This window comes from Rutidosis leptorrhynchoides, chromosome 7, assembly GCF_046630445.1.
Source record: "Rutidosis leptorrhynchoides isolate AG116_Rl617_1_P2 chromosome 7, CSIRO_AGI_Rlap_v1, whole genome shotgun sequence".
NCBI classification, from domain to species: domain Eukaryota; kingdom Viridiplantae; phylum Streptophyta; class Magnoliopsida; order Asterales; family Asteraceae; genus Rutidosis; species Rutidosis leptorrhynchoides.
Window position 1 is genome coordinate 77,128,849 of NC_092339.1, and position 14,765 is coordinate 77,143,613.

General features: G+C 34.0%; 2 protein-coding genes across 2 annotated transcripts; one reads left to right on the forward strand and one right to left on the reverse strand.

Moving 5' to 3' along the window:
- The first annotated feature begins 331 nt into the window (after nt 1-331).
- LOC139858709 (methyltransferase-like protein 2) lies at nt 332-7,068 on the forward strand. Its single transcript, XM_071847545.1, has 10 exons — nt 332-708; nt 786-1,008; nt 1,096-1,235; nt 1,334-1,367; nt 1,687-1,759; nt 3,532-3,709; nt 3,892-3,981; nt 4,097-4,196; nt 4,273-4,502; nt 6,823-7,068. The coding sequence occupies exons 1-9, from the start codon at nt 418-420 to the stop codon at nt 4,416-4,418; spliced, it is 1,275 nt and encodes a 424-aa protein (XP_071703646.1). The 5' UTR covers nt 332-417; the 3' UTR covers nt 4,419-4,502; nt 6,823-7,068.
- LOC139858710 (geranylgeranyl pyrophosphate synthase, chloroplastic-like) lies at nt 6,997-8,431 on the reverse strand. The gene has a single exon (XM_071847546.1). It carries the CDS (start codon nt 8,295-8,297, stop codon nt 7,161-7,163), a length of 1,137 nt encoding a protein of 378 aa, XP_071703647.1. The 5' UTR covers nt 8,298-8,431; the 3' UTR covers nt 6,997-7,160.
- Between the last annotated feature and the right edge of the window lie 6,334 nt (nt 8,432-14,765).

Genomic DNA, 14,765 nt, shown 5'->3' on the forward strand with positions numbered 1-14,765 from the left:
CTGGAGTTCTAGCCTCATTAAATAGACAGGTACATAATCTTATCCGTAAAGGTACAAAGAATCCAAAAAATCTTATCCAGAAATCAGGAAAAATTCATTCTGATAAGACGCAAGGCGCAAGGACGCAAGGACGCAAGTCCTTATCCTTGCGCCTTGCGTTTACACGCAAAGGCGCAAGCCGCAAGGTCGCAAGGTATAAACATCCTTGCGCCTTGCGCGGGCAAATTCTCAAAAAAAAAAAAAAAAAGGGTTCCAGCTCAAAAAAGGCCAAAAAAAAATGGGTATTTTGGTGATTGCGCCTTTGAATTGGATCGTTCAGAACAAACGGGTAGTCCAGTATCATCATCATCAATTATCAAATTTTCAGCATCCTCCACAATAAAATCGTACGGACGCCGGAAAAATTAAACTCCGATCATGACGGCAAATAACACAAACATCAATCAGAAGCTATCATTATTCTTCAAATCAGGAATCTACCGTTTCGAGGATTCAAACGTCGTATTCATCGATTCAGTTCGCGTACTTAACCTCTCCTACTCTCATTTTAGGGTTTCCTCATCTTCTTACTACTCTCGCTTCTTCGAACAAAATCCTTCCGGTGTAAATCAACCTAGGGTTCTACAAAATCAGAGAAAACGAAAACGTAAAGTGAAAAAACCACGCGAGCTTAACGAAAGAGAACTAGCAGCTGATGATCGACATCAGGTTAAAATTTGAACAATGTTATTGGTAATCAGTGATGTGTATCTATGTGTGTGTAATACGATGTGTAATTGTTGCAGAGAGCGAAGCCTTTGTTGATGAAGGCGCATGAATGCTTGCTTGGGGATAATGATATTCTGATGAGTTTAGGTCAACTGAGAGGTGATGATGAATCGACTGTTTTTGATTCAATTGTGAATGTTGCTAATGATGAACAATCGTTTGTTGATATTGGGAGTGTATGGCAATCTAAATTATTTGAAATTTGTTTGTATGTTCATCCGGATTATAGGCCACAAAAAGGTAGTTGCTACACATGTTAGTAATAGTAAATGATTAAACAAATGTGTTGTTTATATTCAAAATGCATTAAATTAATTTGTTTGTCAGGTTTTCGATCTGATCAAAACTGTGAAAAAAGAAATGTTCCAGCCTTCGAGAGTTTGGTTGCTAACGAGACTAATAGTGATATGGAAGCTGATTTTCTGGATCGAAAATACGTAATGCCTAAACAGAGTTCGTTTTACATGGTACGCTTACAGCATTGAGTTTTAAACTTACTTGAAGAATATAGTTTATTAAGTCTGTCTTACAATTTCTATATGTTTGCTTGATTTACATGTGGAAGTCTGATCTGAAGCAGATTAATGGCCTGATTCCTGGTAAGTGTGGCAAATAAGATCTGGTTTTGACCTGCAAGTTAGTGATAAGCTGATATTTGTAGGGCTTTTTAATACCTAGATGCATCAAATACAGTTCAATCATAATGAATTGGTTAATGATTAATAATCCTAACAAAAAAATTGTCGTTTAGTACATAAACTGCTTAGGCATACATCTTTTTCTGCTTAAGAAAGTTCACTTTATTTTCTTATGTTATTTCATTCTTATGTCTCGCGAGCGAGGGATTGGGTATTGTTTTGTTGTATTCATATACACATCTTGAAACATGAAAGTTTGAATTTACGCATCCTCTTGCAGTGAAAGATTTCGGTTTTAAGCTTATTGTGGTTGATCCACCTTGGGAAAATAGCAGTGCTTCCCAAAAATCAAAGTGAGTATTTATTTAATAACTATGCTAGGCATTGTTCCCAAGTTATTTCATTATTATACATATTTTGAAACATGAAAGTTTGAGTCTACGCATCCTCTTTCAATGAAATGAAGTGAAAGGAATATAAAGAGAATTGATGTTCCCGAGTTTTATGTTGGAGAGAAGGGAAAGGAAGTGGAGGTATTATTTAGTGTAATTTTTTTTCAAGGCTTCCTCCCAATTTGGAAGGATCCTTTTCCTCCCCATTCATTTTATTTCTTTTCTTTCTCAAGCAAACTCGGGAGGCTATGCTAAGACGAATTCACTAAAATGGTTGGCTAGGCTAAAAAATGAATTAGCGTGAAAAACGAATTCAGAATCAGGAAAACATCATTCATGTAATTTCAGATCATTATAATGATTCTGGAAGTTCCATTAGATGAATTATAAAAGATCTAACCGTTTAGATTACCAGAAGCTCTTTTAATTTATGCAATTTCACTTAAACTTCAATTTGCATAAAAACGAGATCAAATTAAGGTTGAACACTAATCAAATTAGATAATTAAGTATAGAGACTTAGAATAAACCTTCAAATGATTGTGAACCTTATGTGTATTTAGAGTTGTTTCATTTGCTCTGGAATTGCTCGTGGACCTCAACTACTTTCGAAACCCAAAAGAGTGAATTTTTGCAAAATCCGGCCAAAAATGTCTGTATAAACACGATGGGATGATTTGAACGAGTTAGTGTGATGTTTAGAAAGGTGTTCAGTGATTGGTTTCAGATACTCAGATGTAAATCTTATTTTCAACATTTTGATCAAACACCGATGTCAAATAGAGATCTTGTAGCATTCAACATCAGAACTTGATCAAATGGAGATCAAGTACAGTAGCTTGATGATAACAAGAACTCGTTCGAAATCAGCGTTTGATCAAAAATTTGAAAATAAGATATACATTTAAGAATCTGAAACAAATCATTGAATCACCTTTTTGAACATCACATAAACTTGTTCAAATCATCGGATCGTGTTCATACGGACATTCTTGGCCGTATTTTGCAAAAATTTATTCGGTTTTGGGATTCGAAAGCAGCTGTGGTCCACGAGTAATTCTAGAGTAAATCAAACAATTCGAAAAACACATAAGGTTAACAAATCATAATTTGAAGGTTTATTCTAAGTCTGTACTTAATTCCTTGATTTGATTGGTGTTCAAGCTTAATTTGATCTCTCATTTTTATGCAAATTGAAATTTGAGTGAAATTGCATGAATTAAAAGTAATTCTGGTAATGGTAATCTAAACTGTTAAATCTTTTATAATTCATCAAATTGAGCTTTCCGAATCATTAAATTGATCTGAAATTACATGAATCATGTTTTCCTGAATTTGAATTCGTTTTCGCACTAAACTATAAGGGTTCATAATTAGTTAATATGACGGTTAAAATGGTTGGCTAGACTAAAAATGAAACTCGGATAACATCAATAACAAGAACTGAAATCAGTATACATCATGCTCTACATTAGCACTATTGTAGCATATCTATACAATTCACGTTCAGGATCACAGTTTGCATAATCATATATTTATTATGATTTCTCAGAGATTTATACATCTAAATACAACATTGGAATAAAAACTTAATTCCCATGTTCAAATTGAAAAGCTCCATCCCAAGGGTATCAAACTTAATTGTCTTCAAGTAAGAACTTAATTGTGTTTATGTATGTCCTTTACACAAGTTTCTGCAGTTTTCACTAGTTCATCTTTTTTCATGATTTTAGGTATCCAACTTTGCCCAATCGATACTTTTTGTCTCTTCCTATTCAGAAACTTTCTCATACAGATGGTGCGTTGGTAGCTTTGTGGGTAACCAATAAAGAAAAGTTACGGATATTTGTTGAAAAAGAGTTGTTCCCTAAGTGGGGAGTCAAATACATGGCAACTCATTATTGGTTAAAGGTGATTTATCTAGTAATATATATTTATATTTCTTTATTATTTATTGACACACTTCTGGATTAATTTTGGACTTGATTTAGTAAAATCATTTTCTCTAGTAATGGTGAGGAGGGAGTAACACACTGAAAAAGTTGTAACAAAGGGCTAACATGTTCCTGTATCGTGATAAATGGTTATTACAGGTGAAGGCAGATGGTTCTTTGATTGGCGAGCTGGATCTGTTTCATCATAGACCATATGAATGTGTTGTCTTAGGTTACTATTCTACAAAGGTAAAGAAATTCGACTTGATGTATAACTTATTTCACCTTTCTTGATTAGCTAATAATTATTAGACTTACTCATCACTTAATAATATGTACTAAAAAAACAATGTGTTATTTACAGGATGAAGATTCCGAGTTTTCTTCTAAATTAAAATCCATTCCGGATGGTCAAGTTTTCATCAGTATCCCTGGTGACTACTCAAGAAAGCCCCCAATTGGAGGTATCAGCATATTAGTTCTAGTTACAAAAATCTTTATTCCTTTTTTATTCTTATCCAAGGTTTTTTTTTTTATTAGAGTTGCTACAGGAGTACATACCAGGAGCAAAGCCTGGTCATTGTATTGAACTCTTTGCTAGAGAAATGCTAGCTGGATGGACATCTTGGGGTAATGAACCACTTCGCTTTCAAGATTCGAGATACTTTTCCAGGACAGACCAATAAAGCCTTCATTCAAAAAATTCTGACGGGCAGCGTTACAGAATCTTATTTATCTACTTGAAAATTGCCATATGATCACACTCATCGGTAAGTTACAATACTCTTGTATGCATATTACAGTTTTGAATCGTTTACTTATATATATAGGTTGATTTGGTTTGATTTTTCTTCCAAACATGTGTTAATGACAGTCAGTTAATAGGGAACGGGTCAAATGGGTTACTGATTTTAAAACTTTGAAAGTCTCCTAAAGTCCATTTCTGTAGCATACATGATGCGACCTTTTAAAAGTGTTTGAATTAACAATTTAGAGTATTACTCTAATTAATAAATTAGTATTAGCACAATAAATAGTTATGAGAAAACTTAAATCAACAAAAAGTATTTCGGAGACAATTTTCCCGGACTGACCCTATTTGACACATACTCAAGAATGAGCAGTTTTAACCAGAACCCACCTTGTAACCTCTACTATTTTGCACAGAGGAACCAACTGAAATCCGGTTGGAAAAACTGATTAGGTTCAGTTTCTTAATTAAATTATGTCAAAGATTTTTTTATGGATGTGTGTCCTACTCTTAGGGGTAGTATATTCACATATAAGAGCACTATTATCGGCCCGTGATTAACCCGTCGTTGGAGGCCACCGTTCAACGGCGCCGATATTAGCAACCCGCCGGTGAACCGCCACTCAACGACCGCCGTTTGATTTTTCATGCGATGATTTGGAGAAGCACGGATGTTTTAAAGTTAACGGCTATATTTATATTTTTTTTTTTTTTTGCCAAACTAGCCGTTTGGCTTTTTTTTTTGTTTTTCTTTTTCACCTCCCACCTCATTATATACACTCAATTTCATCAAACTTCAACACTCAATTTCTTCAAACTTCACACTCTCAATTTCATCAAACATGTCTTCAAGCAAAAAAAAACTCAAAACCGAAAACCAAAACAACTAAAACAAAAACAACCGGTACTACAAAAGTACACGGAAGATGAATGGAATTCAGTACTTTAAAACACGCTTCATCAAACTCAACAAAACCTCCATCAACAATATGATAGTCCTAGTCCAATGGGAGGCCCGTCTTCTACTCCAATAAGAGGACCCCCGTATTTGCCGAATCAATATCATCAACTCAACAATTGGGCCGTGAATCCTTATTCCATACCACATTACCTTAGTAATCCCCACTACCAAAGTCAACAATATAACTCACCTCAAACGCCTCAATATAACTCACCTCAAACGCTACAGTTTAACCAACCTCAAAGCCCTTACATACCACAGTTTAACTCACTCGAACTAGAAGATCTCGAACATGTTCAACAAAGTCAACAAGATTCTGAACATGTTGAAGAAACACAAGATTTGCCCGCGACTAGAACAGGAAAAAGGGCGAAGGTTTTGTGGTCCGACGAGGAATGTAGGATCTTAGCCGAGTGTTGGGTGCATGCTACTCTCAACCGGTGTCTTCCGACATTCCACCCGAGCAGTACGAGTTGTTGATGTGAGCTAGGAGTGACATAGCGAGAAAGTACTCGAGCAAGTTCCCGCATCGTGATTAGTGTTTATTGTTTTAATTTCAGTGTATTGTACTCCGTGTGTTTTTTAATAAAATAAATTGTTGTTTTTATTTTACGTATTTATTTGTTTTAAATTGTTGTAATTTTATATTTATTTTTATTTGTATTTGTTTTTATAATAATGTAATGTTTAATTAATAAAAAAAAAATTTAAAAAGTTTTTTTCCATGACATTGCGTCATGGATATTAGCGTTTAGTCTTTGGTATGTCATGGGATGAAGGAGGAGAGAAGGTGCTGATGTGGCAGTCAGTTTATCTATGACGGACCGTCATGGAGGAGAGAAGGTGCTGATGTGGCAGTCAGTTTATCTAAGTCTTCTGTTAGTCCTTGAACTACCCATTCATCGGACATGCACTGTTTGCAGTTTGCTTATTTTGTATCTTTTAGTCCTTGAACTACCCATTCATCGGACATGCAATATCTGCAGTTGCTTATTTTGTATTCTTTTGTTTGGCTTTTCCTTTCCCCAACCACTTTTTTGTTTCTTATTAGATTAAAAATTAAAAATTGATTTTGATAAAAGATTTTCATTCGGACTACTCGGAGAGGCGAGTAATCTGATCCATACTCTAATGTATTCCCTGACTGTTTTCAACCCATCCCTGGCCACCACTAAATATTCGTCATAGACAAGATTCGAACCTGAGACCTCTTGCAAGGAATTTAGGGCCGCAACCACTAGCCTATCTATTGATGGTTAAAAAAAAAAAAACTTTTATTTTGATCATACTCATAAATCAAGTTTCTGACTGTGTGTTATACGGAGTATATGATTATTACTTCATTGCTCAATATTTATTTGCTAATTTTTTTTATTAGGGTAAAAGACAGCCGGTGTATCAGGCATCTAGATGATAATGCAAGCCATTTTTTCCATACAGAATCAATCATCTACAAGACACCTTTGCATCCACCAGAAGATATTGCAAAATTACAAAATGATCAAATTACTCTGTTTTTAGCATTGTACTGTTGAATAGAAAACAGAGTTTAACAATTTAACAAATAGTTGTATCTTTGTAAACCCAAATCCAGTTTATTTATATCACAATAAATCTAATTCTTTTAGTTTCCTGCTAGTAAACCAATCTTACAACATTAACTTCAACAAACAAACAAACCTTAACTTCAATTTCAAACATTTAACACAAATAAAATCAATTCTGCCTGTAAGCTATATACTCCGCTAGTGCCACCAGCGGTGCAGCCGCTTCTTCCGATTCAAACCACTCCAACTGCGATTTCGCATCCGCCAACAACTCCTCCGCAAACTGTCGTGACTTATCCAACCCCATCAGTTTCGGATACGTCGTTTTCCCCACCTCCAAATCCTTTCCCGCCGTTTTCCCCAATTCTTCAGACGATTTCGTCACATCCAAAATATCATCCACCACCTGAAACAACAACCCGATGCACCTCGCAAACTTCCTCAATTTCTCAACTTGTATCTCATTACCACCCCCCAAAATCGCACCCAACACAACCGAAGCCTCCAATAAAGCCGCAGTCTTATGCACATGTATAAACTCAAGCCGATCCAAACCGATATCATCCGCACCGGTCGAAACAATATCCACTACTTGACCCGCAACCAACCCTTCCGTCCCAATCGACTTAGCCAACTCTCCGACCGCTGCCAACACGCGCGAAGGCGCCACGTCAGCAGTCGAACTCGCAATGTACTGAAACGCAAACGCGAGTAACGCATCGCCCGCTAAAACCGCCACATCTTCACCGTACACCTTATGATTAGTCGGTTTACCCCTGCGAAAATCGTCGTTATCCATACAAGGTAAGTCATCATGAATTAACGACATGGTGTGGATCATTTCAACCGCGCACGCCGCCGGCATGGCGGTTGATTCGTTCCCTCCGACGAGTTCACAGGCGGCGATGCATAAAATGGGTCGGACCCGTTTACCACCCGCGAGTAACGAATACCGCATGGATTCATGGATTTTAAATGGGGTTTTCATGGTAATTGATTCATCTAACGCTTTATTAACGGAATTAGCCTTTTCAATCATGTACGACTTGAAGCAAAAGCTTGATTTGTGAGAGATTTCTTGTTCTTCTTTAACAATTGCAGAAGCGGTTACATGAAACTTTATAGGGTTTTGATGATGATGAATTTTGAAATTGGGTTTGGTGCATTTCATCATGGGTCTTCTTGTGGAGATTAAACCGATGAAAGATGATGATGATGATGATGATGATGATAATGATGATGATGAAGATGCATTAAAAATGGAACATGTTGAAGTCCATGAATCAATTAAACTAATAGATCTCATGTTTATCTAATTTTGTGTGTGTGTGTGTGTGTGTGTGTGTGTTTTAGTAGGTGTTAGTGAGTGTGTTTGAGGTGCATTTTGTACCAACAAATGGGGATCTGCCAAAGCTAATCTGTTACGTAATGGGGAAGAAGGGTGTAAAGTGTAAAATTGATACAAGAAATGAATAAAAAAGGAAAATAGGGACATCCATAAAAAGGTAAGCTCATCCTAACAAATGCTTGTCAAAACGTGTGAACTTGTATGCTAGTAAAATTGGATTTAAAAATTTGTGTGTAATATATACATTTTTTTAAAATTAAAACAGTAGTATTATATCAAAACTTCTCTACAGATGATCTGATACAATGTATGTTCGAAGTTTACAATTATTAATACTATATGATTTAATATTCAATACAAGTTTAGTTTTATTAAGGTAAAATACTTACCTCACCTCTATAATGAATACCTTCCGTACTAAATCTATTGTTTCCAGATAAAAAACACACAGTTTAAGAAAAAATATCCGACACATGTACTAATTTTCGAGTTTTACATCTTACTTTTTACCAATCATTTTGTCTTATATGTATAAAGTTTGGATACAAAATAATTTTATCACATTATTCTTTTCCATTTATAGAAGAAGACAATTAATTTAGGACATCTAAAAAATGAATAGTGCACAATAGATATGGGATGGATGGAGTATATATTAACGAGCGGGAAAATCCGCACATTGTTGTGAAAAATAATTACAATGCATGCGAGGGAATTGATTTCACTCTATACTTTAAATAATGTTTAACTAATTTATACACTGTAATTACACTACGCAAATTGAAATCTCGGTTTTCAAATTGATTCTAGATAATACAACAATAGTATTTGTTTTTAACCAACTTCGCGATCATTTACCACACATGTGTAAGGGGAAACCACATTGAAAAAATCCCAGAGGGTAAATCTAGGAATTTTGACAATGTCAGAGATCGAACTAGTGACTTCTTGAAACCTAAACTAGCCGGAATACCATTCGAGTAATGCCAACTTGGTAACAACAATAGTAATTACTAATAACAATTTAATAATAGTAATAACAATAGTGATTAGTAATACAACAATTTACCACCGAACTATTGGTTGAGTGGTAAAAATGTCTCAGTTGATTATGGGCTTGTATCCTTGAAAAAATAGGTGCAGGTTTAAATCATGAGAGATGAGTTTTCTTCAAAGGTTGTGTCTCTGATATCATTCACTATGTGCGAGCCAAGCTATTAACCTAAAGCATTTCGTGTACGCTTTGCGCGATGGATACGAATAGTTTCTTCCTAACGGGTGTATGAGTGACAAATGAGAGAATTCGATGACAAAATTATTGTTTAAAAAAAAGTAATACAACAATTTAAACATATGGTCAGTATATGGTTCATTTGTAAGTATTTAAACATATGGTCAGTATATGGTTCATGATGAGACATTCCATTTATACAATTATTTGCTCATTTGTAATTATTTGAGAAAAAAGTTGTGTGACTACTTTGAAATAGATGAAAAAGTCAATATTCAAGGGCTATTGAGTAATAGTATTATATAGGTAATACGTATATGTCTTTGTCTCAACATTTAAACCCTAAATATTCTCTCTTTCCAATAACAATAGGGTCAATAGTCCGGCTTAAATTTATGTTGAAGATAATAAACATTAATAAATTATCTAAACCAATATGTGATCAACCGATTCCGTCGAAACCAATATGTGAAGGGCATCATTGACCCCACCCTCGACATTTTGCTTGTTTATTGAGGTTGCGGGAATTCCATGAGACGATCCTCATGATTTGGATTTTTTTTTATCTAGCAGTTCATCCGCTGCCATATCTTCTATCAGCGCATCGAATTTGATGACCTCTCCCTTAAAAGAAAGTGATTCAATCAGAAAACGTGAAACAAATATACATCATTTTCTTCATTAATTTTCTATTTAATGCATGCATAACCAATAGGGCGGATCTATACAGTACCCAGTTTGAAATACGTGTTGTAGTGGAATTTTTTTTGAATTTTTAACTATTGACATGCAGGGGCGAATTTAGAAGGGGGGCCCGCCCCCAGTCGATTTCGAAATTTTAGTGTAAAAATTTAGATTTTTTTCATTTTGCCCCAAACCGAAAAGCCATTTGGCCCAAACCCAAAAGTCATTTGCCCTAAAATCTACATATTTTGCCTCAAAACCTTCAAATTTTGCCCACAAACCTTCAAATTTTATCCAAAAATCTCAAAATTTTGCCTAAAAACCTCCAATTTTTGTCCCAAAAACTCCGTATTTTGCCCAAAAAAGTTGCTACGGTTTTAAAAAAAAATTTCGCCCCCGGTGAAGAAAAATCCTGCTTCCGCCACTGTTGACATGACTGGATAGTGTACTTTTTTTTAGTGACACCACTAAAATAAGACAACTAGTAGAAATTTTTTTAGAGTTTTAACCGGTGACACCAGTGACTACCAATCCTAGATCCGTCACTGATGATCAACATCACGACCCATATAAAGTTCAATATTTGTCTCTTTGACCCATGTAGTTGTACGTTTCCAAAAACCAAATGTGTTTACATCAAGTCATATACTCATATTTACTACTCCAATTGCCAGCGATGTAAACAAAGTTTGTCTAGAAAAGTACCTATAATTTGCAAAATCATTTGCTAATTCAAGTCGTGTTGTTGAAAACGGAAGGTAATAAACAAGTAAACGAATAATGTTTTTTCAGTTTGGGCTATTTAAAAAAGAGAATCATTTACTCAAATGTATAAAATATAATCGAGTAACCTCAAGAAAGATATTATAACGTCAACCAGTGATGCTATCTTGAATGGTAAGTTTATAATCATATTATCAAATACTTTCAATTTTTCATGATATAATAGGTATATCGAATCGAATCATTTAATCATAATTTAAACACTGGTTTCAACAACTAATATGTAGTAGTATTCTACTTTGAACATTTTATAAAGTAAATAATATAAGTGTGGTTGGTAAATTGATTGGAAGCACCACTTGGGCCACTCCCTTTTGTAGTGTAGATATCATGGCTTACACGTGTCGCTTAATTATCGTTATTATTAGCGTAAAATTAATTAATTGATTTCTTAGTTCATGTTAATTAAGATTAAGATTAAAATTAAGACCGACACGAAACATGCTTAATGTGACCTAGATTCATTTTGAATTGGCCGCAAGATCAAACCTACTTTAGACAACATTTAACAATACAAAACTATACCTACTTTAGACAACATTTAACAATTAAGAAGTGGTTGTTTTATTATCCTTTAGTTTAATACATAGAATAAACATTAAATTATTTTATAATATTCCAACGTTAAATACTTAAAATAAAAATTTATTTAATTTATTATTTATTATATATAACTTGAACATAATGTAGTATTGTAGGATTAAAGTTCCGAGATCAATCCGTTAAGCAACTCATCATAAGAGGTTCACCTGCAATCAGTCCGGATTACTTACAAAGAGAGTACTCGCCCAGAACTTAATCGGCTCGCAAAATGAGTTGAAAACTTAAGCAAATAGAGAAAAAAACATATAGAAGTTTAGGTATTGAAAATGTACTTTTGTGAAATTAATTCTGGACACGAATCGTTTGGGAGTTTAGCTCGGGTGTTAAGTATAACTAGTAAAGAGGACTGTGCTTTGACGTGATTTGCAAAATTTTTTTTTTACAATTTCATATAATTGGAATACAATTTTGAAAAATGGCTATGAAACTTTAGGTAACGAAAATGCAATTTTGAATTTATGACCGTGCTGTACAATTTTAAATGATGACAATGCAATTTTAAATAATGAAAAATGGTTACGCAATTTATTTTTAAGTGATTTTCGATTTGAAACTGCATAGTCAGTAATTAAAATTGTATAGCCATTATTAGAAATTGTGTAGCTGTTATTCGAAATTGCATAATCATTATTCGAAATTGTATATTTATTATTTGAAATTATAATGTAACTATTTAAAATTAAATTGCATAGACATTATTCGAGATTGCATAGCCATTATTAAAAAAATACATATGTATTATTTGAAATTGCTTAGTCATTATTCAAAAATTGCACAATATTATTTAAAATAATGATAATAATGATGATAATAATAATGTTAGCAATAATAATAATAATAATAATAATAATAATAATAATAATAATAATAATAATAACCCGAGGTTTTATCTTCAATGGAGAAGTCAATGTAATCGTTTATAGGAGAGTTTCATCGTTTATCAAAGAAATAGAAATAAATAATAATAATAATAATATGGAGTACTAATAATTTCCAAAATAATTGAACATGTACATTATCAGTCCATTCATTGTTATTATTTAATAAATTTAGTCCGTGGACAGGAAAAAAAAAAAAAAAAAACAAAATTAGTTGCTTTCTACAATAACCCATCACCCCATTAGGCAATCAAACGAGGAATTATAATTATAAATTTAGAATTACTGAAACATAAATTTAAAGCCAAAAACATAGACATTTAAGCGTCGAATTAAAGTTACAAATACTAATTGTAACTTTAGAAGGGTAGTTATAATTTGTACATTTCCTCATTTAATTGAGAGTATATTATTTTTCTTTATAACTAGTACTAGATTATAACTTTTCAATTCGGAGAATTGAAATGTGCTTCTGTTAGTACAAAATATAATGACTAAACGTATATGCCAAGTAATAAATACAACCATTGTACGTACAAACTACTCCCTCTGTCTCATTCCAATAGTCCACAGACAAAAAACACGCAGTTTTAGGAAATCCCACTAACTTCATTTCTCCACCAATGAAATATCTTCTCTCTCCAGATCCACCAATGAAATATCTTCTTTCCTTTCTATTTATGAAAGTGGACTATCAGAATGGGACAGCCCAAAATGGAATACTGCCCTATTGGAATGAGACGGAGGTAGTAATATTTAAACCTTATATAGTTAGAGCAGTGGGAGTGGTGACCCAGGTCACTTGACATATCAGGCGTGACTTGCTGAGTCAGAAAAAGTGAGGAGTGGTGACCGATGTCACTTGAACATGTTAGTTTTTATTTTTATTATTAAAATAAAATTATAAAAATTAACATAAACAGAAATAACTTTCATTAAAAATAATAAAAAAATAAAAAACATTACAAACCTAAAAATTAAAAAAAAAAAAAAAACATTACGATTCCTAAAATTAAAAAGAAAAACATTACGAACCTAAAAATTAAAAAAAAAAACAATACAAGTCCTAAAAATAAAAATACAAACCGAAATTTCCTAAAACCTAACCTGTCCGTTCGAGTCTTTCACGGGCTAGGACTATTGTATCCCTCATCACTCTCGTCGTGCGGGTAGTGAGGATGAGGGCGGCGGAAGAATTGTCGGGACCATATGTTGATACAATACAAGTCGATAGGCTCTCACTTGAGTTTTGCTTTCTCGACAATTGCTTCTCATTCTCGCTCGGTCGTGAGAAACTCAAAGGTCCGGGTTCGTGGAACAATGTACATAAAATTCGAGGCCTCGAAGTCGACATGCTCTCGTATGTAGCTGAACAAACGCCTTGTGTTCCACCCGTTAACGTTGAGGGACTCGAACGACATACATTTCGGATTGGAATACGTTTTCCAATCCTCGCTCAGCTCCCCACCGTAGTAAACATTCAATGAAACAATGCAAGAATTCATTTTTTTCCCAGTATACTCGTGTGTTTAAATTAAGAAGGGAGAAGGAAGTGTGTTTTTTAAAACTGTGAAGGGGTTGTATATATAGATAAAAGTGGGAATTACAAAAAAAGAAAAGAAAAAAAATTGGAGCCGTTGAATTCATCGCCATAGCGACTGACCAAGGTGGAACGCTGTTAGACAATTGAACCCGTGCCTTATTATTCATTATTCAAGCGATATTTATAGAATACACATAAACCCTAATAACTATTCAAACCCTAATGGACCCAAGCCCACAATTGGGTTGGGCCATTAACCTATCATCTAACACTCCCCCGCAGTCCAAGCGGCGAAATCGCGAAAGCTCGGACTGGAAGAAAAAGCTAATATTGAAGAAACGCTAACAAATAAACAAATAAAAGTAACTTTTTTTTTCTCTTGTTTGATGCGCCGAATAGACAGATATTCGCGGATGTGGTTGCATATTGCTTGACTGCGTATTCCTTTTCCGTAGCGTTTTTTTTTCTTTTACGCCGTTGCTTGCTTTGCCTAAGGATTGAACAGGACTTGGGCATAGAACTTTTGTCGACGAGAACAGTCATCTTCAACACTGCAAAAGAGTTTTTTTTTTTTTTTTTTTTTTTTTTTTTTTTTTTGTATATTCCTTTTTTTTCGGGGTTTGGAACCTAGTCAAGCTAGGCGGCTCAGCCCCACGCCGATTATTATTTTATTATATTAAATAAACATTAAACAATAAAAAAGA

Excerpts from the sequence above, each read along its gene's own strand:
- LOC139858709 (XM_071847545.1), top strand. The coding sequence starts at position 418 with ATGACGGCAAATAACACAAACATCAATCAGAAGCTATCATTATTCTTC. Across the intron at positions 1,236-1,333 it reads AACAGAGTTCGTTTTACATG|TCTGATCTGAAGCAGATTAA; the intron begins GTACGCTTACAG and ends TACATGTGGAAG. Across the intron at positions 3,982-4,096 it reads TAGGTTACTATTCTACAAAG|GATGAAGATTCCGAGTTTTC; the intron begins GTAAAGAAATTC and ends TGTTATTTACAG.
- LOC139858710 (XM_071847546.1), bottom strand. The coding sequence starts at position 8,297 with ATGAGATCTATTAGTTTAATTGATTCATGGACTTCAACATGTTCCATT.